This window comes from Macaca nemestrina, chromosome 7 (assembly GCF_043159975.1).
Source record: "Macaca nemestrina isolate mMacNem1 chromosome 7, mMacNem.hap1, whole genome shotgun sequence".
NCBI classification, from domain to species: domain Eukaryota; kingdom Metazoa; phylum Chordata; class Mammalia; order Primates; family Cercopithecidae; genus Macaca; species Macaca nemestrina.
In genome coordinates, this window is record NC_092131.1 from 32,147,838 (window position 1) to 32,171,609 (window position 23,772).

Consider the following 23,772-nt stretch of genomic DNA (forward strand, 5'->3'; position numbering starts at 1 on the left):
AATGGTTTCTGAGAGAAGGTTTAAACATATTGATAATCAGGGTATACTTCGAAACTGGCGGATGGAGGGGAGAAAGTAAGTAGGCTTGTGTAACAGTAAAAAATAAAATAAAAAGAGATATGCAACATCTAGAAATTTGGAATAAATGTAAGCCAGCAGATCTGAGAGACATGCATTGTGTTATTAAGGAAATCGGCTTTAAAAACAAACAAACAAAACTTACCAAAACCACTTATAATTATGTCTGAAAAATTGTGAAGAACTGAGGAGGCACCAGATTAGAAAAAAACCAAATGAGGTACTAATTTTCAAAAATGTAAGAAATTTGCTCCTGGTGGTTGCTGCCTGGTAAATCTAACTTGAATCCCTAGTAAAATAATGGAACAAATATTAAAAGCAAAAAATCCCTAATAATTTAGAGGATTATGGGCTTATGAAGAATAGTATGGAGAATGCTTTACTTTAAAACATGCTTTAAAAGTTTGATTTTTAGGACAAGATTTTTAAAAGGGGAACTATAGCAATATATTAAATGTCTTTGGATTTTAGAGAAGCATTTGAGAAAATTTCATACAATTTTTATTCTAAATTATATTTCCAGTTGGGGGTTAGTGCCAGAATATAACACATCAACAAAAACTGAGAACAGTGTAACTGTAAGATAAATAGCAGTGAATCAAACAAAAGAGCATTTGTGGATGATGGCAAATGTGAAAAACATGACTACAAACAGGTGAATATCAAAATAACAAGAGATTGTGACAATGGGAAAATCAAGACTCAAAAGTGTGAAGGGGAGTAAATCTTCTTAGTAAAAACTACATGTCTAGCACTTATCCTGAATATTTTACCTCTATTTTATCATTTCTTTCTCACCAGGACTTCATGTATATATTATTATCCCCACATAACAGATGTGGGAATTGAGCCTCGGAGAGGTAAGAGGACTTGCCCAAAGGTCTAATTGCTAGTTTTTGGCAGAGCTAAAATTTGAATCCAGGTCTATCTGACTGTAAAAGTCCATATTCTTTCCACAGTACCATGCAATACAATTTCTGGTGAGTGGAAAATTTGAACCATGACATTAAAGAGAAAGGAGAAATATAGAGATAATGGTTTAAAAAGGAAAAGGCAGAAAAAGGGCAAAAACTAAGAGAATTCACAATCTGACAGCAACAGAAAAAGAAAGCTTGATACAGTCAAAAACAGAGTCAAAAAAGTCAGAACAGAGACTTTTTTTTTTTACTTAACTCCCATGAAAATACCTGTGAAGTTAAGAGTGCTTCGTTAACAGAAAGACAATGACAAAATAGAACATTGCAAAGAACAATAAAAGTCAAAGAATTCAACTTGTATAAAGCTGGCTGACTAAAGCCAGAAAGGCTTGATGTCGTGTAAGCCAAGTGTTCAAATACATCACTATTAAAGAGAGGTCTTGCTCTCCAACAAGCCTATTACAACCTATGGGAATTCAAGCAATGCAACTAGATGTAATGGAATTAAAATTGATAATGAGAAATTAAGATTAGAATTACATATCAAAGGCTGGGCATGGTGGCTCACGTCTGCAATCCCAGCACTTTGGGAGGGCTGAGGCGGGCAGATCGCTTGAGCTCAGGAGTTCCAGACTAACTTGGGTAACCATTCGAAACCCTCATCTCTATCAAAAATACAAAAAATTAGCCAGGTGTGGTGGTGTGCACCTATAGTCCTAGCTACTCAGGAGGCTGAGGTGGGAGGATCACCTGAGCCCAGGAAGTCCAGGCTGTAGTGAGCTGTGACCGCGTCACTGCACTCCAGCCTGGGTGATGGAGTGACACCCTGTCTCACATAAACAAGTAAAAATAAATTAGAATTACATATCAAAAACACTTCTTTAGAGCCAAATGCCACAGGCTATGAAAGAGTACTCCTTTCCTAACGTACTCCTTTCAGTACATTAGTTCCAGGTATATTTAGAATATAAGCTCTTTGGAGTCAACAGCCTTATTTTGTTGTTTTTTGCCATGGGAGCAGCTAGCATACTTAGGTATTTACTAAATATAAAACACTACATATTATAAAGTTTCGAATTCTACCAACTAAGCACCAAAACTCATACTACAGAACAACATTAATCAGTTACTAAATATTAGACAAGGCATCCAGTAAGTTATTTTTCATTTCGTGGATTCACATAAACCATATAAATCACTTTATCAGAAACAGTAGCTAAGAAAGTTACAAGTCAAGCATTCAAGCTTACCAGAAATTGCATCAGAGAGTACAAATGCCAAAATAAATATATTGGAGCTTTTTGCTAAACAATAGTTGCAGTGACATATTTATATATGAGAATATCTATATCCCTCATACTAAAACATCAAATAGCAGGCACAGGACCCCCACTGCTAGCCTATTACTTCAAAAACAATTTTTAAAATCTGTGCAGAAGAAAGCAATGGTTAATCTCAAACACTGCTAACAAAAACAGAAAGAAAGCAAATTCTGATCATTCAGAAAGAAAGATGTTTGTATTTCAAAGGTAGCATCTGAGACACTATTGTGGCAGAGCTTCTAAGATTTATAAACCGCAAATCACTACATATTTGAAATGTCACCTGTTAAGGAACGCAAATACAACCCAACACCCAATGTGAAAACATTTCCAGTATTAAGCTATAGACAACAGTATGTTTCGTAAAATGTCTGAAAAAAAAAAATGAAGTTCATTTGTGAACTGGAAATTTTCCTTCCTGGAATATTTTGGTCAAAGTGATAGATATGCCTTTAAGCACCTGTTCATCATTTAAATTCAACAGCCTCCATCTCGGTATAATCACTATCAGGAAAAGAGGATCCCTAAGTTCCTGTATCCTCTACTCTTATATTCTATAACCAAAAAGACTTCTATGCATTTATTTTCATTTATTTTGTTAATAAACTGCGCAAAAAAATAGGTACATAAAAATATGTACCATGAAAAACTAACGCTAAAAAACTTTCCATTTGGAGAATGAAAATAAAATTTGAATGAAGTTTCCAAAAGATCTAGAACTTACCTGCTTGGCCTTTGATGACTGAAACTGTGCAGATACTGGACGCTATAAAACACAGAAAAATGGAATAAACCCTTATCTTCTCCTAATATGCCTACATTTTCCATCTCATAGATCTATGATATAAAAAAGGAAAAAATAATCTCCAAGCAGAAACTAAAAGCAAGAGCCCTACACTTTGTAGTTGGAAGGTTAGAACATTTATTATCTTTCACACTGCTTTCTCCTATGCCATATATATTCCAGCTTCAACTTCTAACCACTGAGGGCACAATCCTACTGCCAGATACTGAAGATCCTGAAGTCAACTAGTCCACCTGACAAACTGGTTTCACACAGTACACATAACTAATCTACAGTTCCTTTAGGCTTTATATAAGTGTCCTGTAGGCTGCTTATGGATGAAATCATGCCATTACCTACCAATTGGCAAAATAAACATTGAATAGATTTTCTTGAGTTTGCAAAGAGTTGCCAATAAAGCTGAAAGGCAAACTAAGAAAAGGGATCAATTCATCCAAGACTGGCAATACACTACTTCTAGAAGTGAAACCTGGCAGAAACTATGTTAAAGCTGCACAGAAATGTTCATGATCCTTTACACATAATCCTGTGGTTCCTGCCACAGATACTGCAGGAAACAATTTGCAAAGGAATGTGACTGCCTAAATTAAGTTTTCCTAGTATACCTAGGTTAATCCTCTACTTTTCCTTATTAAAAATTAAAGAAAACCTTTTGATCTGTGATGATGCACTGATCAAGTACAACCCTGGTAAGTGATTTTATATCTAATCCAAGATAATAGCCTTTAAAATACAGTACACTCTGTTCCACATCCCAACATTAATTAGGGAATAATTCTACAGCATGGGGTCATAGATAGGCAAAGACTGAATCTAGCTCAAAGACATGTTATGCCTGGCCTGCAAAGTATTGTTTCTAATGAAGTGGCTGCCAATATTTAAAAGTAACATTTCTGATTTCTCTTGACAATAGGAAGATCTCATAACACCTGGCCCACACTTATGCATGAGAGTAATTAGCTAGAGCACATCAGTAAAACAGCCACACCTTTCAGATGAGGTATGCCCGCTCCAGTTTACCTCAGTCATATCACTCTTAGCTGTTTTACACCTGCCTCTATTTACTCATTTATATTACCTGCCTGCAGGCCCTCTAGGCACTTGAGTTTGAAAACCCTGTTCTAATAAAAAATTATCTGAATAAATAATAGCATATGAGTTTGGCAAACAGAAAATAGCACTACTCCAAATGAGACTAGCTAGCAAAAGGAACAAGAGGAGGAATGGGAGTGGAAGAAGGGAGGAAAAAAGTGAGGAGTAAAGGGTTAAGGTGGATTTGGGGCAGAGATAAAAGGAGAGGAGAAGAAAAAGAAAGAGAAAATGGGGAGTAGGAAGAAAAAGCTGCTTATGCCTTCAAAGAGTCTACAATCTGGCAGGAGAGTACAGAACAATTTAAAAGCAACAAATCAATGAATGCAAAACCATGTAGTATAGAAGAGGTAAATAAATGTTAAAATGAAAAGTAAAGGTCATGATGGATTTAATAAGACTTCCAAAATGTCTGAGCAGGCAAAGCAATCAAACCAGAGGGGAATAGAAGAGCAAAGTGGATTTTTTTTTAAATAAGAAGAAATGTTAAAGGCCAAGAAACAAAAGTGGGAAATTAGCAGGGTCAAAACAGGCAGGGACTGACGAGATGATGGAATGAGTAAATGAAAGGATTAGCTGATTGGTTTAACTGGAACAAAAATGCAGAGTACACAAAGAATGAAGCAATGCTTGATTAATGACATTTTAGACAAGTATAAGTTTCTTTGGGCTTTTACCTCACTTAGCCTCAATCAATAACTCATGATCATGGAGGGTCCTTTGAGGAGAATTACTTGTAGAGAAGATACTATTTCAAGAAAGCATCTTCTTTACAAAGCTAGTCTGAAGACCAGAAAGAACGCAGTAATGACTAAGAATTAATAGGCTCCTTCTCTGTGCCTCGTTTCTGAGCATATCAATCTGAGGTGGAAGAAAGGGTGATTTTTAAAAACAGAAAGGAAGATAATGAAAAAAGAAGCCAAGAGAAAAGACAAAACAAAAAACAGGGAGTAAGTTTGTTGGAAAATGTTGAAAGCATACGCTATTAGTCACAGCTGAATATAACTGCCTCCTGTCTAGAGTGATCCCCAAATTCTCCTGCTCTAAGTGACCTCATACCCACAGTGCTTCCGTTCCCTCAGTTACATCAGCTGCCACTTCCCAGTAAGCCTCCTTCAGGCTCCCTGCTGCAGAATTGGCTTACCTGAGGTTTCTGGAAAGGGTTTCGCCTGGAAGACTCAAAGGTGGGATAAATTGGCCGGGTTGATGCCCGCTGGGCAGGATCTTGGCACACAAATCCTGAATGGGGAATGGGCAACATTAAAACCTGCCATTTTCTAAGAAATTAGCAGGTCTGGCTGCACCTTTTCTTTAGATATACAAACTCAGTTTCACTGTCATAAATATCAGAGATCTATCCTCAGGAGGATAATGCACAATTCTCCCACATGCACTCTGCTTCAACTCTGAACCACCATAACTAGAGACAAGAAAAGGGAGATATGCAGATGAATGAACCTTGCTGGTTGGGTAGCTGAAATGTGATTCTGAGTGAGAAAGAGATGCAGATTTTTGATGAACCTAAGAATAACTGCAAATCACCATTTTGAAACACACAGTTGTTAATAAAAGCAAGTTACTTTAAAGTGGCTACCTGGATGATGACTGGAAAATAAAGTTATTTTTATGAAAGCAAGTGAACAGCCTTGTCCTGTTACATGATCTACTTCTGGAACTGCAGAAGGTGGTCTATTGGCAACTTTCAAAATGGGCTTTGTAGATTATCTATGGCTTTGGAAATTGGACTTCAGCTAATTTCACTTACTTCCTAAAAAGAAGCAGATTCTCATCCAGGGAAAATAGAGTAGCTAAGTTTTATAGCATTTGTGGGTACATCAGGTACTAGTTTATCTCAAATTTATTTTATTATATCTTTTTATAGTACCTAAAAAAAACCCAACAAGCCCACAAAATACCCACCTGACTGCCCATCTCCACTTCAAAGTTTTGGCTTATCTACTTAAAATGAGATTTCTTCTTTGGGCTGCTTTGGTTATAACTACTACAGAAGGGATCACACAGAGACCAGTAGAGACTGTCTAGCAGAAATATAGCCAGTCTCCTTTGTAACAAGGCTTCTTCAGTGGGTTTTACTTTCCCAGCTTGGAGAGAAATACACCTTCTCCAGATCTTTGCTAATTCTCTTCCTCAGCTCCTAATTCCTGTGCCCCAAGTCTCAGCCTTAGTTGTGGTTCAGCCTCAGGACAGGATGGAGCCAAAGGGCATAGAAACATAAAAACATTTCCCTGAAAATATAATTTTTTAAGACAAACCATTCAGCATGGCTTAGGAATTGCCAGTTGCCAAAACCTACGGAGTCTGACAAAATGGACGCTCTAGTTAATTTTTATGTGAGTCCAGTTCAGAAAATACTACTACTCACCTACAACAGTGAACATATCTGAAATCATACTGGCTTTAATCTTTAGGTCCAGAGGTGCATCACTAACAGAACAGAGAAAGAAAAGAGCAATTGATAAGTGTGAAGGTTAACAGAATAGCCGCCCTCTAATGGGTCCCAATATAGCAAAGTTTCCAAATGTCAATGAAGAGCAACATATAAAGCCCATAAAATCCATGGGTTGGGGTGGGGGAAAAATTCTGGGCAAAAATATGAGAAATGAAATCCTGGTGTTAAATTTGTCCTCTCTAATGCAAACGCAGCACCATCCATTGATTCTCTAACACGCAACTTTCTTTATACCAGAAGGTCTTGTGCAATTCAAATTTTGCGCAAGTCAAGAATACTGCTTCGTTAAAACTGTGGATTTCAGAGGTTCAGATTTTCAGTATGCTCTTTTATGAGTGTGCCCACCACCATTCAAATTACTTTTTGCTGCTGCAACAGTCAAGTCACATTCACATGCAAGAGAAGCAACTCTAGCCACATTGGTACTTTTTAAAGTCTTTATTGTCTGCTCTAAAACAATCTTCTTAGGCTTGCAGGCTTGCATATGGGGAAAAAAAAAAAAAAAATACAAGTTATACCAAAATCTCACCAGATGGGGGGAAACCCACATGAAAACAACAACAACAGTGACCAAACGCAAGAGGCCTCCCTGTGGCGGTGATGGCCACAGTGGCTTCAGTGCTGAGGTGTTCTTCCACGAACCAAACTGCTCTGGCTGCTACTCAGGGCCTCATTCTGGGGATTTCTAACTTCTAAAGGATAGTATAATATACTTTACTGGACAACCTGCAAAAGGCTGACCTGACGAAAGCTGCGTAACATCTGAAGCATCTGTAACATCTAGCTCTACACCTTACTATGGAAGTTAAGCCAAACTCTCACTCTAAAAGTAGTCAATCTGTCTTCATTTGATTCCTTGGCATTTTGCCAATATCTCTCATCCTTAAAAACGCAGCAGCTGGGTGGTCTTTGGCATAAATCTCTAGAGTTCTCTGTTTAGAGAAGTGTACAGCGAACAGAAATTCTGGCTGTAGCTGCAAATATAATAAGAATCTTCCCTGGTATTGAAAAATACGTTTATTTTCTTCTTGTAAACAACAGGTTAGTAAAAAAAAAATTTTTAAGTTGTTTTGAAGTTTTTGACTTTAAACTTGGATGACTTTAAACATGGGACAGGGTAAAAGGACCACATATTATCCACATGGCCCTAGATCCAGGTTTATACCTTTATAGTATATGTGGATTTGAACCTGTAAAACTTTTGGTAATGAAGGAAATATAATATCTTATGTATTTCTTGACCCTTAATAGAAGACTTACTGTTTAAAAAAATACAGGGATAAAACTGAATGCAAGAATCATCCCTTAGAAACCTAATAAACAGGAATCATATAATTGTAAATTGACTAGGAAGACAGAGATTCATGGTTGTCATATGCACTTTGATATTATGCCATAAACCAGTTAATTTAAGAACGTCTGGTTATCTCTATCTAATAACTAGGAAAAAAACAGTCTTCTAGTGCCAAAAGAAATGATCAAAAAAAAAAAAAGTGCTTTAAGTACTACTTGAAGATTTGTCCTTTTCTAGTTGATGGAACTGACTTACCAGGCCAAAGAAGGAGAGAGATTCACTTCCAACAACCATGGCTTCAGAGTAGCATCTATGAGCACGTCAAAGCCATAGAGTTCTAGAAATACAACACAACACAATATACAAGATCATTTTCCATGCCACAACCATACAAAGATCTAGAAGACTCAATCTCATAACTCCCAGGCCTAGAAACTCACTAAGTATAAGTAGTGAGTAGAAGTAGAAGCAGAGAATCTTTCAAGAATCTCTCAAGTTCAAGAGAAATTAATCAAGCTCTAGGAATAAGAAAACAATGCTATAAAATTCCACTGTTTTTATCATGCACTGTCTATTGATGTTCCTAAATCCTACACAGAAAGCAACCTGACTCTAGAATAGTTAACAAGCAGGATTCTGCTGTGCTTATGGGCACAAAAAAAAGGGTGGGTGGGGAGGAATGAAACAAGCACAACCAATACCAACGCTGCTTTAGGCCTGCTCTGAATTTCCCGCCCCCCAGCCCCTCTCTGCCAAGTTTGAAAACAGAAACTTCTCCTGAAGGCATTTCTCTAGAATCCTTCCATCACATTTTCTTAAACCAAGATATGGCTTTTGCAACCTAGGTCAGGAAGACATCTAAATGTATTTATTCTTTCCCCTCTCCTACAGTTTCAATTTCCCTTTGAAGACAGAAAATAAAACACACTGGCCCAACATGAACCGAAGGACAGACAAGAAAAGAGAAAGCCAGTGGTGGCAGAGCACAGGTGCGACAAGATATCTTGCACCACTGATATTATTTAAGAAGGGTGGGAGCCAGAGATCAAGTTTTTGGATTCTGTATTGATTCTCTTTCTTTACCTTCCCAACTGTTGCAAAGAGAAAGCAAGACCCAGAAGCAAGTTTTCTTTCCACAATGCCTGGTTTCATTTAACAAGTTCAGGGATGAGAGGTTAACTTTGGAACCCTTCATATTATTAGTGAGACTTTCTCTACAAAAATAACGGTATAGTCCTTTGTGTGTGTGTGTGTATGTGTATGTATATGTGTGTATATATATTTATTTTTATATATATATATATATAAAACATCACTCCTAAACATCCCATCCTGTGACCCTCAAAAACGCTGCTTATATTTTTTCTCTAGAAGTAAACACTACCACACTACCTTCCTTACTGTTTGATCAGAGGTCACAGACCTGAGCTCACACCCACAGAACACAACCAGGTATTTTCCAGAAATTAATTCTGATACAAATTTCCTTGCTTCAAGAAGGATTTTTAAATTTATCAATACTCTCAGAAAACAAAAAAATAGACTCTAAAAAGATGGCTCCCAAAACTGTCTTCTAGAACACAGGAAGTCTGAAGTTACATGATGTATTAAGAATCCTAGAGTAAGGCCGGGCATGGTGGCTCATGCCTATAATCCCAGCACTTTGGTAGGCTGAGGTGGGCAGATCATGAGGTCAGGAGTTCAAGACCACCCTGGCCAACATGGTGAAACCCTGTCTCTACTAAAAATACAAAAATTAGCTGGGCGTAGTGGCGGGCGCCTGTAATCCCAGCTACTCGGGAGGCTGAGGCAGGAGAATCGCTTACAACCGGAAGGCGGAGGTTGAAATGAGCCAAGATCCCGCCACTGCACTCCAGCCTGGGTGAAAAAAAAAAAAAAAAAGAATCCTAGAATGGGAATCTAGAGACCTTAGTTGTCCCCATGATTCTACACTGTGGAACTTGGAGAAATCATTTCTCTTTCTGAGATTTTGTTAGCATCCTTTGGTTTCCTTTAGCCTCTTTATTAATCACTGTTTGTCAATATCTAGATGCTATTTACATATATATGGCAGTATGAACTCAGTTAGACATGCATATTCTAAATCCTCTAGGGAAAAGTTACCATGAATGAATTGGCTTCCATAGTAATTATACGGGATTCCATTTAATTTGCAAAAATCATCACAAACTATACAAGAGTTTGAGATGGGATCACCTTCAAGTAACTATACAAAATTTATATATTACCTATAGTTTAAAACATAAAGAAAAGGAAGCTATTTCACCTATCTTCTTTTCATAGAATTCATAGCTTTTAACGGCTAATACATTCTTCTGAATAGCCGATGTAAACTTCAGTAATCTTGTAGAATATTGCCCCTTTAACCTGAGAAAAATCATTTGTGATATAGCACTAAATAAGGCATTTAAAAGGAAAAATCTACTTGCAAAATCTAGAAGTCCACTTTAACATTTTATATAAGCGAGAGAACACAACATTTGATTGAAGAAAAAGAGTACTCTCTTCATTGTTTAAAAGCTGAAGCACAGGATTCAACTGTTTCATAAAGTGGTAATATTATTAATAGTAAGAAGAACAGGGTGAAAATAATGATTGATGCACATATTGATCAGGTTTGCAGAATCAGCTACAAATGAAGACAAATTTGAATCAGATTAACAATCAATGAAACCCACTATTTAATTATCTTGCATTAAGCAGCTACAGGTTTACTTAACCATTTCCCCAAATCAGAGGCAAATTCCAATAATCTCAGTTGACAGGCGGAGAACCACTATTCTGGGAAATACGAGGGGGGAAAAATGACCTAGAGAGAAAACATCCTTCACAAAGCTAAATTAATTTTCATTTGGATGACTAAATCATGTTACTGCTAAACAACCTCTATGGAGAGGGTACCCAAACTAAAAAAATCAAGCCTCGAATCTAACTACATCTGTACACATACCAGGCTTGGACCTACTATCATTTAAGAGTTGGAGAAGAAATATATATTGGTATGTGACAGCATTATAACATAGTGCAAAACCCAGCTCACCTCAAAGGCTGGCATTAGGAGAGAGGAATGGGGTGGAATGATAGCTTCTGTATCAGGTTTTCCTCTTTGAACCCAATCAATTCAGCTTAAGAAAAATAACTTGGGTCCTCGGCAGGCTACTAGAGTCCTTATAAGAACCTTTTAAACTTACTATTGGTATTTGGTATTTTCTATGGACATTAAAGATTTTAAAAGGTAAAGAGTAGGTTGTGCTGAGCATAATCAACTTCCTCATCTTTTAATGTTGAGTGTTTTGGCAGCAGTAACGAGAATTTCAAAAACTCAGTATCCACAATGAGATACACCAACTTTCCTGTCATGAATGGGTGCGAGCTAGCTGGGCTTTTCCAGTTCTGAGAGCTCCTCTTTCTGTGTCGTCTTTATCACGACAGAAGAGCAAGTGTTTTCAAAGGACTATTGCTACGCCTTATGGAACATTTCCCCAGGACAATTGTCCTTAGTAAGAAATATTTCCTTCAGCCCCTAGCCAAACTAAAGCAAACTTAGCTCCCTACCTCTTTAATATGGGTCCTTGAAAAAGCAATCTACACTTAGCAGTCTGAACTTCTTAATACCTACTCATTCCCAGCCCCAAGAATTTGCTTCTGCTCCCTCTCTAATAACTGATAATTCTCAGTATGATCACCAAAGACTACCCTATTGCTAAGCCCAAACATCTGAAACTGATGACCACCCCTAACTTATTGGAGCTTTCTTCTTCCTTGGGTTCCAGGACACTGCTCTCTTCTGATTCTCCTCTTTCCACTCCTCCTTTCCTTCCTTCTCTTCTACCCAGATATTCAATGGTAAGTTTGCTCAGGGTGACACTCTCAGGTCTCCTTCCTTCTCAATTCTACTTTTCTCCTTAGGCAATCTCATGTATTCTCATGGCCACAATTAATATGATGATCACATCTTTAACCAAGTGTCTCCAGGACACCAAATTCATAATTCAAATTGCCTTTTGGACATCTTCACTAGGATATTCCATAGGTATTCAACACTCAACAAAAGAGCCCTTGTTTTCTTTCCCCAAAACTGTTTGGTTTGTTATTATTCTTCATCTTGGAGAATGGTAACCCCATCCACCAGGCTTCAAACTAGAAACACTCTCTTACCACCTCCCAAATACAAGATATCACCAAATCTCTATCACTCTTTCTTGTCTTTAATCTTTCTCTTTAGTTTCTTTTTCTCTTTTTTTTTTTTTTTTTTCTGAGATGGAGTTTTGCTCTTGTCTCCCAGGCTAGAGTGCAATGGTGCGATCTCGGCTCACTGCAATCTCTACTTCCCAGGTTCAAGCAATTCTCCTGCCTCACCCTCCCAAGAAGCTGGCATTACAGGCGCCTGCCACCATGCCTGGCTAATTTTTGTATTTTTAGTAGAGATGGGGTTTTACCATGTTGGCCAGGCAGGTCTCAAACTCCTGACCTCGGTGATCCACCCTCCTTGGCCTTCCAAAGTGCTGGAATTACAGGCACAAGCCACTGGGCCCAGCCAGTTTCTTCCTCTTTAATCTCTTTAATCTTCTCTGTTCCCTTTTGAGGAATAATTTACATATGATGAAAGAGTTAGATCTAAGCGTACAACTTGACAAGTCTTGATAATTGGACATATCCATGTAACCCACATGCCTATCAGCCCACACAGAATGTTTCCATCACCCCAAAAGGACCCCTTGTGCTGCTTCCTGGTAAGTATCCTGCCGTTTCCCCCATCCCTGACAACAACTAGTCTTATTTATCTCACCACAGATTCGTTTTGCTTATTCTAGAATTTCACATAAATGGAATCATATGGTATATACTCTTTTGAGTCTGGTTTCTTTCATCTACCATGTTTCTGAGGTTCATCCATCTATCATTGCTTTTTGTTTTCAGGCAGATTTATCAAAGTCTAATTTACATACAATAAATTCACCCTTTTAAAGTATACATTTTGGTGAGTTTTGACAAATAGATGCAGTTGTCTACCACCACCATAGGACACAGGACAATTTTAACAAAACATTCCCTTTTGCCCCTCTCCAGTCGCACTCCCACCCTCAGCAACCACTGATCTTATTTTTGTCTGCTTTCTGCCTTTTCCAGAAAGTTAAATAAATGAAATTAATGTAATATGTAGTTTCTTGAGACTGGCTTCTTTCACTTAGCATTGTGCTTTTGAGATTTACCTATGTTGTTACACATACCAATAATGTAGTTCATTCCTTTTTATAGTTGAGTAGTATTCCATTATATGGACATACCACAATTTATTTATCCATTCAACAGTTGATGGACATTTGGATTGTTTCCATTTTTTGTCAATTATTAATAAGGCTGCTATAGACATTTGTACACAGGTATTCGTAAAAACATATGGTTTCAGTTCTTCTGGGAAAATATCTATGAGTGAGATTGCTGTGTCACCATGGTAAGTATATATTATCACAGCACACCTCTTACCACCTTAGTCATTTCCCTAGCACTTGCCTCTCCTAATTGTAGGCCATTCTTCAAGGCCATCAGAATTATACTTTTCTTAAAAAAACAAACTTAACTCACATTGAGATAGGCAGTGAATTGTTCCAACAATAGACACTGACGTCAGCTTGGTTCCTAGAAGATTTTAAGTCAGTCACTGCTAGTAACGTTGTACTGTATCCCTTTATTGTAATTCTGTCATCCTAAGTTTTGGATCAAATTATGATAAAAGTTGAAGAAAAATAATAATAATCCTATCGCTCCCCTGCTCAAAAACTTCCAGTGGCTGTCTGTTAGCTACAAGATGAATTTAAACTTGTCAATTTTTTATATTCTGGCCCAAATCCACCTCCATAACCCTATCTCCTATTCCCCCATTCTATGCACACTACATCTAGTCATACTTCTTACCATTTCAAAAAAATTACATCCTGTCACGACACTGTATGTTGTATATTACATTCCTGCTGTTAAAAATGGCTTTCTGTGGATCCCCTAGGCATAGCTAGTAACTCTTAGACATTCCTAGAGCACCTGAGTCACTTATACTACTTGTACTGTCATTTATCATTTCATGTCTGCTCCTCCCTATCACTTGAGGGCAGGGTCCATGTTTCATTCATTGCTGTATTACAAGTAGCCTGCACCATAACTAGCACATAGGAAATACTTCAGAAATCCTGAATGAAAAAAATATATTTTAAGTGAAAAACAATGCATAGTTTTTGAGAAAGACAAAATAATTGGCAGCTACTTCCTACAAAATAACCCTGATCACAAGACTTGAAATATTTATAATAAAGCCACCAATCATAAAGAAAAAAAGAGAGGTTCTTAGGAAGAACTTTACATATTAAAGCTGTATTAAGAAAAAGCCTGATAAAAGATAGTTTAGGGAGAGAGGGGGAAAAAAACATTTTCTCAAGAAAATAATAATCCATCCAAGGCCTAATAGATTACTAAACATGTCACACCACTAATTTTGGATCAATCCACTAACTCTCCCCAGAAATAAAGTCCCAGCTGAAGCTGTCGTCCCTGAGGCAATGGAAAGTGCTGACATTAGCCAGAACTCACTGCCACTGAAATGCTATTGTATGAAGGAAATTCTTTTTACCTTGGCTTTGGATTCAAACTGAAAAGCTAAAGAGGAAGTCTTTATATGGGGTCCAGAAGGAGAATTTTAGAAAAAAGCAGACCCACAAGAAAATGAAAAGAAAATGCCCACAGCAAATTTGTTAGGTAGTCCAAGAAATCAATATGCTATCTGGTTACCAGATGTAAAGGTAAATTTGAAAGGAGTATTTAGGACTAGAGCAAAAGGAGTGTCCTTTCCAGGCCTGATCTGCTAGAAAGGATGATATCATCTTTCCTGAGATCCAGTTACGGCAGAGCAGAGGGAGAATCCAGGATACGGGGCATGCCAAAAGTGGCCGGACTCATAAGGACATGTCTTTATGTGGGTGGAGAAAGAGCCAGAGAGACCTGGCTCCCAAATTTGGCTTTGCCATTTATTAGCTGCATGACCTAGGACAACTTATTTAACCTTTCTGAATCTTTTTTCCATGTCTATAAAACACAGATAATACCAATCAAAATTGCTGAAGACTAAAAAGAAATAACCAGTGAAAACTAAATTAAAGGAAATAACCAATGTTTGCTTGATAAACAGTAGATACTTCCTACATAAGTTTCTTCTGTAGTAAACTTCCTTTCCCATCTAAACAGGGGTATATGATAAACCAAAAAAGGAGATTATTTCAAAAAGTGAAGAAATTGATGACTCTCATTATTTTTCTGTGGGTGGCCAAGTAGTTTACATTGTTGGAGAATGTACACTGCCTGCTTTCATTCCTCCAATTATTTATGGACACCCACCCTATAAGAACCTCAGGCTACCCTGTGAAATGGTCAAGAATGGTAGCAATAGAAAACCAAACCAGGTATTGTTCAACGGAGAGGTGTACTGGGGGCATGGTTGGTCCTGAGCAAACATGTCACTGGGCTCTGATCACAACAAGGCCAGGCTGATCAGTTCTATAAGTGGCCCCACAACTTGTCCCCATGATCCCAGGCCTGGGTCACAACCCATGACTTCAGCCATGCTCATACACAGAGATAAAGCCACTGTCAGCAGCAACATCTTTAAAGAACAGCTAACATCCTGTTGTTTTTGGCTGTTTTTCCTCAACTGGTCAAAAAGCTATTCTCATAGCCAGTTGTATCTCACAATGCCAATCTGCTAAGGATATTTAAAGGATTGCTGTTTAAGCATATTATTTCACATGGTACCATATTTTCACAGTCTTGGAAGGCAGCAAAAATTAGATTGTAAAAAATCTGTCTTATTGAGGGAGGCATAAAAAATTCTATAAATCAAAATCTTAAGATCAAGATTATCTGATTGCCAAAACCCATCTTCTGAAGCCCCATAGATCCAAGCTGAGTCATTTTGACCTGAGTTATTTCACTCACTAACTCTAGAACCTGGGACAAGAGTTCATTTCTCAGGGTTTCAATTTGTACATCTGAACTAATTATTCTCTAAGGTCCTTACCAGATGTGCAAATCCAGGAAAAAGCATTAAATGACAAAGTTTCAGGTAGTTTGTATAGGTTCTCAAGTCTACATTTAAACACTAATAGTGCAATGGAGATATATATATATCTTATCCTATATAAAATTTGGTTTGAGAGGAACAAACTTGATGGTAATACACTGCTGAAAGGCTAACCTATGACTTGCCCACAGCAGGAACTGAAGAAAAATTGAATGTATAAATAAATAGGATGGGATATTGAAGATACCTGGAAACATAGTTGAACATTACAGGTGGTAGGATGGGAAAGAGAATGTAGAATACAAATACTGAAATAGTAAGGGAATGCCCCTGGCAGAGATTCATAAGATGGAAGGACAGGAATAACCACCAAAAGAATATAGTGAACCCCATGTCTGGTCTGTTGGTTTCCCCTAAAAGCACCAATGCTCTGTTTAAGCCAAAATCTTCTGGGAAGCTTTCAATTCCTGTTTACTCTAAAATAAATGGGAAAAAACTAGCTTATTCCTTGTAACTTAAACCCCAGGGGAAGTTAGGAGTCAGTGGGAGGCAGAGACTCATACAAACATACACACGTATACAAAATCATATCTGATGGGATGAGGTTAATGAAGCACACAAAATCCCAGGGCTGACAGGAAGTGGAATTAGAACCACAAAAGCCAAGAAGATAGTCAACAACTTAAAAAACTCCAGATGCATTCAGTTTATTAAAGCTGAACACAAGTAGGGAGGAAGAAAGGAGACCCATGGCTGATGAAATGCACTTAAGGGGTATTTCACTGAGTCAGAGAAAGTCACAGCTTCTTTCACGTCCGAACATTCTATTGCCAATAAGCTCAATAATGAAGCTCCCAAGCTTCCAAAAGGCAATCAAGTTGTAAAACAAACAAACCAAAAAAAGGAAACATTCAGAAAAGGTTTTATAATTAACTAGTTAGAACAAAGATTTTTACAAGGGATATCAGAAATTTACCCTCATATAAGAGCCAAGTAGATGTAGAAAAATAAACCTTTATTTATTATTTAAATCTAATGAGGTTTTGGAAGTTGGAGTTATGCTCCTAGTCCCAACCCCCCAACCCCATCCTCAAACAGTCTACAATAATTCTAAGAGTTCTAGGCCATTACCAAACCAGATCCATTGGGAAATCCACTGTCAGGCCACCAAAAAAGCAATTAAAGCAAGTGCCAATCATTCACTCAAGAAACATTTCCTGAACATCCTCTAAGAGCAAAAGATGCTGACATGCAACTGGGCATGGTGGTACACACCTATAGTCCTAGCTACTAAGGAGGCTGAGGCAGGTGGATCCTTTGAGCCCAGGAGTTCAAGGCCAGACTGGGCAACATAGTGAGATCCTGTTTCAATTTTTTAAAAAAGTGCTAACATGCATGGTGGGGGCAAAACTGACGGAGATATTCTTACTGTCCTCAAGCAGTTTCCAGTCGGCTACAGGAGACAAATACACACATGACTACCAGACAACATACAGATACTATTGTAGAGTTACAAACAGAGTGCTGGGGGTATAGGGGCAAGGCAGGCTAACTATGGGAGCATTAGAAAAAAAAATCACCAAAGAAGTGACACTTGACTTTGTCTTGAAAAATGTCCGTAATTGATTAGGTAAAGTAACACAAGATATTTCAGACACAAGGTAAAACAGATGCAGAGGTAGCGAGCAAGAAAAGGACCAGGTTTGGTAGCTCATGCCTGTAAGCCCAGTATTTGGGGAAGCCAAGGCAAGAGGATCACTTGAGACCACGAGTTCAAGGCTGCAGTGAGCTAAATATGATTGTGTCATTGCACTCTAGTCTGGGCAACAGTGAGACCCTGTCTGTAATACAAAACTAAACAAACAAACAAACAAAATTTTAAAAGGGGACCAGAGAAATGTTGAAAGCTCTGGTTTGGCAGAAATAGAGTGAAATGGGAAGAAAGGACACTATTATAAATTCAAGAAAATAAACTCAGACCCTGCTGAGGAAGTGTATGTATAAACAAAACATCATGATGTGATAGGAAAAAAGAATGATCAAACAAGCACAGAAAAGCATAATGCATAGTGAGGTCACATTTCTACAAAAAGTTTTTTAAAAAATTAGCCAGGCAGGATAACACATGCCTATAGTCCCAACTACTCGGGAGACTAAGATGGGAGGATCACTTGGGCTCAGGAGGTGAAGGCTGCAGTGAACGGTGATCATGCCACAGTACTCCACCCGGGGCAACAGAGCAAGACCTTGTCTCAAAAAAAAGAACAGCATGAGGGAGGAGGCAATATGGAGAACTAAATCTTAGAAAAGAAATAGCAGTGTGCAAGGCAGAGACAGAAGGAGAGTTCTTAGGCCAAACAGCAGAACTCATACAGTGGCACAAAAGCACAGAGTGCTTAGAAGTATAGTATAGCACAGCTGGATTATAAGGTATATGAGGGGAAATGGAATTCTAGAAGAGTTACCTGAGTTACCTTAGAAGGCTTTCAGGTCATATCAAGTTTCCATTATACAATTTAAGCCTAGGGAACCATTTAAGGATTTTAGAAGACATGATCAGATATGTATTTTAAAAAGTATATTACAACCTCTTCTTTTCCCATATAATTTTAGGTCCTGATTTATCTACCATCTTCTACTCAATCTCAACAATTCCCTTCAAGTGTCCCTCAAATATAGCCTGTTATGATAATCTGCTAAAGTGGTCAAGAATTATGACATCTAATTATAAAAATAACAAATAATTTGTATTGAGTACAACGTAAGGGCCAGACATTGTGTCAAGTGCTTTGTGTGCATCATCTCATTTGATCTTCATGGTACTCTCAGGAGGTAGACACCATCATTACTGCCATTTTATAGCTGAGGAAACAGGATTAGAGTAACTTGCTGAAAATCACAAAACTAGATAGGGATATATATAGTTACAAACTAAGGCTGTCAGGCTCTAAAACCCATGTTCTTTATTTCCCTGTTGCTCTGCCTTCTAAGCAAGCCATGACTCTCATATCCTTACTACCTGTATCACTCCACACCACACTTTAATCATCCTCCCCGTCAAAGACCCTAGTGTATTTTACTAACAAAGCCTAACACTGCCAAAAGCCTATGTGACTTTAAAGACATTCACATGGGCAATCACAAACCCATTCATTTTCACATAGGAACCCTCAGTGCTACCATCACAGCTAGGGTCAGTAGGTAACATTTCCTGATCCTGTAGCTGTGAATTGCTTATTCCTTCTCTGTGCAGTCAGGGAGTTGGGGGTGGAGTGGAAGGGAAGGAGAAGGGGAAGAGAAAGAGGAAGAAAAGAAAGTGGAAGAGAAATGGGAGAAAGAGAGGAGGGGGAGGAACACACTAGAAAGAAGACTCAAACAAAAAGGAGGAGTCATCGGAAAATGGGAGAAAGCACATACTGGTACCAGCCAGGGCTTCTTGGAACTGTTCCCAGTCTGGCTGCCAAGGAGCTCTGGAATATATTTGTTAGAGTTGGATTCCTGTACAGTCTGTTGCAGACTTTTTCTGACTGCACTCTGACAGAAGACCAACACGTTCGTTCCAATCCCTGCTTCCCACACAGAAAGCTAGTTATTCCTCAGGGGACTTCTGACCAAGCTCACTATTGGCCTCTTAGTAGGCTCTTCATATGCTACATGAGCTTAGAAAGAAACAAAAGTCCATCACATACCTCTTCCTGCTACAGAATCACTAAGCCTCTCTACCCAAGAATCCCATCCAACTTCCCAAGATCCTCTTCACAAACATGTTAAGCTTCTCGAGTCTCCTTACCAAAACAACTGCTGCGATGAGGAACAAAGGTTTTACAGGCAGTAGCAATAGCTAGTTCAGCAGAGATTATAGTCTTAATGATCAGGTCTTCTACATGGGCCATCAATGCTGCAAACAAAAAGTTTTAAATTTCAGACTCAATACCAAAATACATGGATTAGGAACTGGATTCCAGATAACAATGTAACTATAAAAGCATGCGTGCTCAGTCAAAAAAGTCTCTATATGGCAGACTTCTGAATGGGTGCTATGGAGGCAGGCATATCTGTGAACAGATCAACACAGTCAAGAATGTAGGTGCCAAGGGATACCCTCAGGTGGCCTCTTATGACAAAAGACAGACACCTAATGGAATAGGAGCCCCATTTCCTTTCTTACACTTCACCATGACCCTTTCCCTTGTGAACTGAGACAGTCTCTTTTGGCACACAGTTTCCCATTCTGCTCAAGGCTCAGCAATTGTGCCCATCTTGATTTGAAGCCCTGTGCTCAAACAGTGCCCATTCTCCAGCTCAGCAACATGAATGAGAGAGATTAACTTAGAAAACTCAAAACTTGGGGCCAATATGGAGACAGGCAATTTGTTATATAAAAAGCTGACCATATTTTAGTCAGGGTAAATTCACTAAGAATTAAAGGAAAAAGTTACGCCTTTCACACCAGAAACAAGAAAAGGGATTTTGAGGGTAATGGAAAACCTGTTCCCCAGCTTGTCAACTGCAGGAAAAAGTAACACCAAGGACAATCATCCCATCTCAGCAACACTATCAAAGCAATAGAGAATGATTCCTGGCAAGAGACAACGATAAAGTTATCCAAAGAAGAGAAGTCAAGAAGGAAAAAGGCCCAGTACTCACCGGTTGTATCTCTGCCTTCTTGTTTCAGGTACCTAAGCATAGCACTCATGCTCCATTTGTTTCCATAGTCCTCCACTTCTGGATCATCACAACTAAAACAAATTAATAAAGTCACATATGTAACTAGGCTTGGCAATAATAACAAGATTCTCTGCAAACAGCCTTCTTGTCTTTTTAAGTTTTTTTTTTTTTTTTAATTCACTTTGCTGACTTCCAGTTACTCACTTTTTCTTGGTCCTTTTTGTCATATATCCTTTCATACCAATTTCTTCAATGGAAATGAAAATGCATATAGTTTGCCTTTTTCAAGAGGGTGGGGAAGAAGGCAGCAAATTCTTTAACCAAACAATTATGCATCAAGAAAGAGTGAGAGCAATGTGTGAAAGAAGGTAAACTAAGAATGGTTACAATAAATTAACAGATAATTAACCCTTGAGGTGAATGTCACCTGAGTACACAAAACAACCTCTGATGCCATTTTCAGACCAGAACTGAGTTGGGATGGGTGAGTGAGTTAGTCTGTTGCAGCACGCTGGTGAAATAATCCCATACAGAATTGCTTTGGCATCTGAAGCAGGCTCCCTTCTCTTTGGCAGTAGACATAGCTTTTCTTGATATTTTTTGAGGTATCACTGAAGGGAGAGTGCACTGGAGTGACAGTAAGAGTGGGAAGGTATACCACTGCTATGGCAGCGGAGTGGCAAATGGCACAGCCTCCCGTGAATATTGGAAAAGCCCTGCAATCTGGATCCTGTGTTTTGCAGCTGTCCCCTCACCCCCTACCAGCATCCCACTTTCCACCAATTGTGCCTTTGCTCATCTTTCACAGTGGAGGTGTGATCTCTTCAGTTAATGCAAACGCTGCTCACAGGACATTTGACGAAACCTATATAGCTTCAGCAACTATTCTATCACTTCCAGATTCCTTTCTTTCTTTCCTTGGACCTGCTAAGAACCTATTTTTAGTCTGAGTAGAAAGTAACTATTTGAGTCTCTTTTCTACTTTTCTACTTTCTGGCAAAATGATCGGGATGAAAGAAAACAGAGCAAAAAGAATATTTCCACACAGCTGGGCTGGTACTCCCTTCCACTGAATCCTTTGCTGAGATGGCCTCATTTCTTTCTTTCTTTAATTTTTTCCTTTTCTTTTTCTTGATCATACAAGTATTTATTTTAGAAAAATTTAGAAAATACATAATAGCACAGAGAAGAAAATAAAAATCACCCACTCACAATCCTACCCACTATAGTTAAGCTGCATTAACACTTCGGTATTACTTCTGGTCTTTTCTTCCTCCCCGCTCAGCAAAAATAAGCAGCTTTAGATATCTCATATTCAAGCAAGAACGTAAGTTGCAAGTGCTATCTGATAACCTGCTTTTTCCACCTACAAATATACAGTAATGAACATTCTTATCGCTGATCCTGCGTGTACATCTTTTATTTCTTAAGGTTAAGTTCCTAGAAATGGAACCGCAGGGTCAAAGGGTACAGACATTTTTTAAGCTTTTGATTGTTTGCCAAGCGCTGAAATGACCTCATTTCTTAACTTCTAAAACGTTCCATATGCCTATTAAATTCCCATCCCTAAGTCAAGTGAGGGAAGGCAATGAGGAAGAAAAACTTGTGAAAGCACATTTTGGTAGAGAAAGGTGACACTGTTAACTGGGGAGGCAATGGAGAAGCAGCAGGAGATATGCCTCAACACTGTTATATGACTAACAGTTTTCCATAAATGGTACATGGACGTTAATGTAACGTTATCCTCCTGTGCCACATGTTACCTTTCCACCTCTACAACACCCGCATCTGAGACTGACACCTCTGACTTCTGGCTCAGACACAGCCAGTACCTGACATAGTCTCCACTCTTCTTGTTCACACTGTAGTTTGTCAGATGCATGAACTGGTTCCGTATGTTCTTGGCTCCTTGATCATATCGCACAGTTGCAAACCTGATAGAAGGGAAACAAGTTAAATGCCAGGAACAGAGTTTCAAGGACATACAGGCTGGAACTGAGGATCAATGAGATAATAATAAAGGAAGGTAATATCATTATCTAACAAATACCGAGTGCCTACGAAGTGCTAACTCCCATTCTAAGTGTTTTATAATGTCGCACTTCATTCAATCCTTAAAGCAACCCTATGAAGTAGTAGATAATATTTTATCCAAGTGGAAAAATAGATGTGAAAATGAAATGTGGTCTATTAAATAACTTGTTCAAGATCACACCAACTCCAAAACCCATGTACTTAATCACAACAAGACACTGCTTCTCTTATATAGAACATTACACCAATAGGAAGAACGAAAATTGAAAATATAGCTATTTAGGACCTGGGAAATTGTGTGTAGGATACTGTGAAAGATACAGCATTAGCTGGTCAAGAAATAACAACTGGCTGGGCATGGTGGCTCATGCCTGTAGTCTCAACGCTTTGGGAGGCCAAAGCAGGAGGACTGCTTGAGCCCAGGAGTTTGAGACCAGCCTAGGCAACAGAGCAAGAACCTATCTCTACGAAAAATTAAAAAATTAAGCAGGCGTGGTAGTGTGCACCTGTAGTCCCAGCTACTTGGGAAGCTAAGGCGAGAAGACTGCTTGAGCCCAGGAGACAGAGGCTGCAGTGAGCTGTGATTGCACCACTACACTCCAGCCTAGGCAACAGAAACACTTACTGAGTGCCCACACAGTGCCTGGTACTACAGCATTCAATGAAAAAAATTAAGCAAAAAGAAAAAGGGACAGCAGAGCTATATACGGCTTAGAGCTCACATCCATAGAAAGAATAGAACTGATCCGTAATACTCATTTAAAAAAGAATGATAATGAGAGCATTAACAGCAGACAAAGCAAAACAGCATAAATATGGGCACAGTGCAAGAGACTTAGTCCTGAATTTGGAATGAAGGCAAAAGAAAGAGGAATTAAACATGGAGCCCGCTGAAAACAGGGAAGCAATATGATATCCTGGACTGTTGTCAAAAGAAGACCAAAGTATAAAATATATGTGCCTCTGAAGGAAGTAACCAGGGAAAGAGAGAACTTTCCAGTGATGCTCA

General features: G+C 38.5%; 1 protein-coding gene across 21 annotated transcripts in view; it reads right to left on the reverse strand.

Moving 5' to 3' along the window:
• The window catches only part of LOC105495767 (tubulin tyrosine ligase like 5), a 291,082-nt gene that overhangs the window by 213,000 nt on the left and 54,310 nt on the right, over positions 1-23,772 (reverse strand). For 18 of the 21 annotated variants that reach the window (XR_011625701.1, XR_011625700.1, XR_011625699.1 and 15 more), the window contains 7 exons: positions 22,562-22,663; positions 20,709-20,800; positions 19,852-19,959; positions 8,231-8,312; positions 6,595-6,656; positions 5,356-5,450; positions 3,042-3,083 (listed from right to left, as the gene is read on the reverse strand). Coding sequence is in view for 17 of the 21 variants with exons in the window: in XM_024797251.2 (XP_024653019.2) it covers positions 3,042-3,083; positions 5,356-5,450; positions 6,595-6,656; positions 8,231-8,312; positions 19,852-19,959; positions 20,709-20,800; positions 22,562-22,663 (583 nt within the window). In the remaining 4 variants the exon portion in view is untranslated. The remainder of the gene's footprint in view (positions 1-3,041; positions 3,084-5,355; positions 5,451-6,594; positions 6,657-8,230; positions 8,313-19,851; positions 19,960-20,708; positions 20,801-22,561; positions 22,664-23,772) is intronic. The other 3 variants (XM_011765497.3, XM_011765495.3, XM_011765492.3) reach the window with 1 other exon arrangement.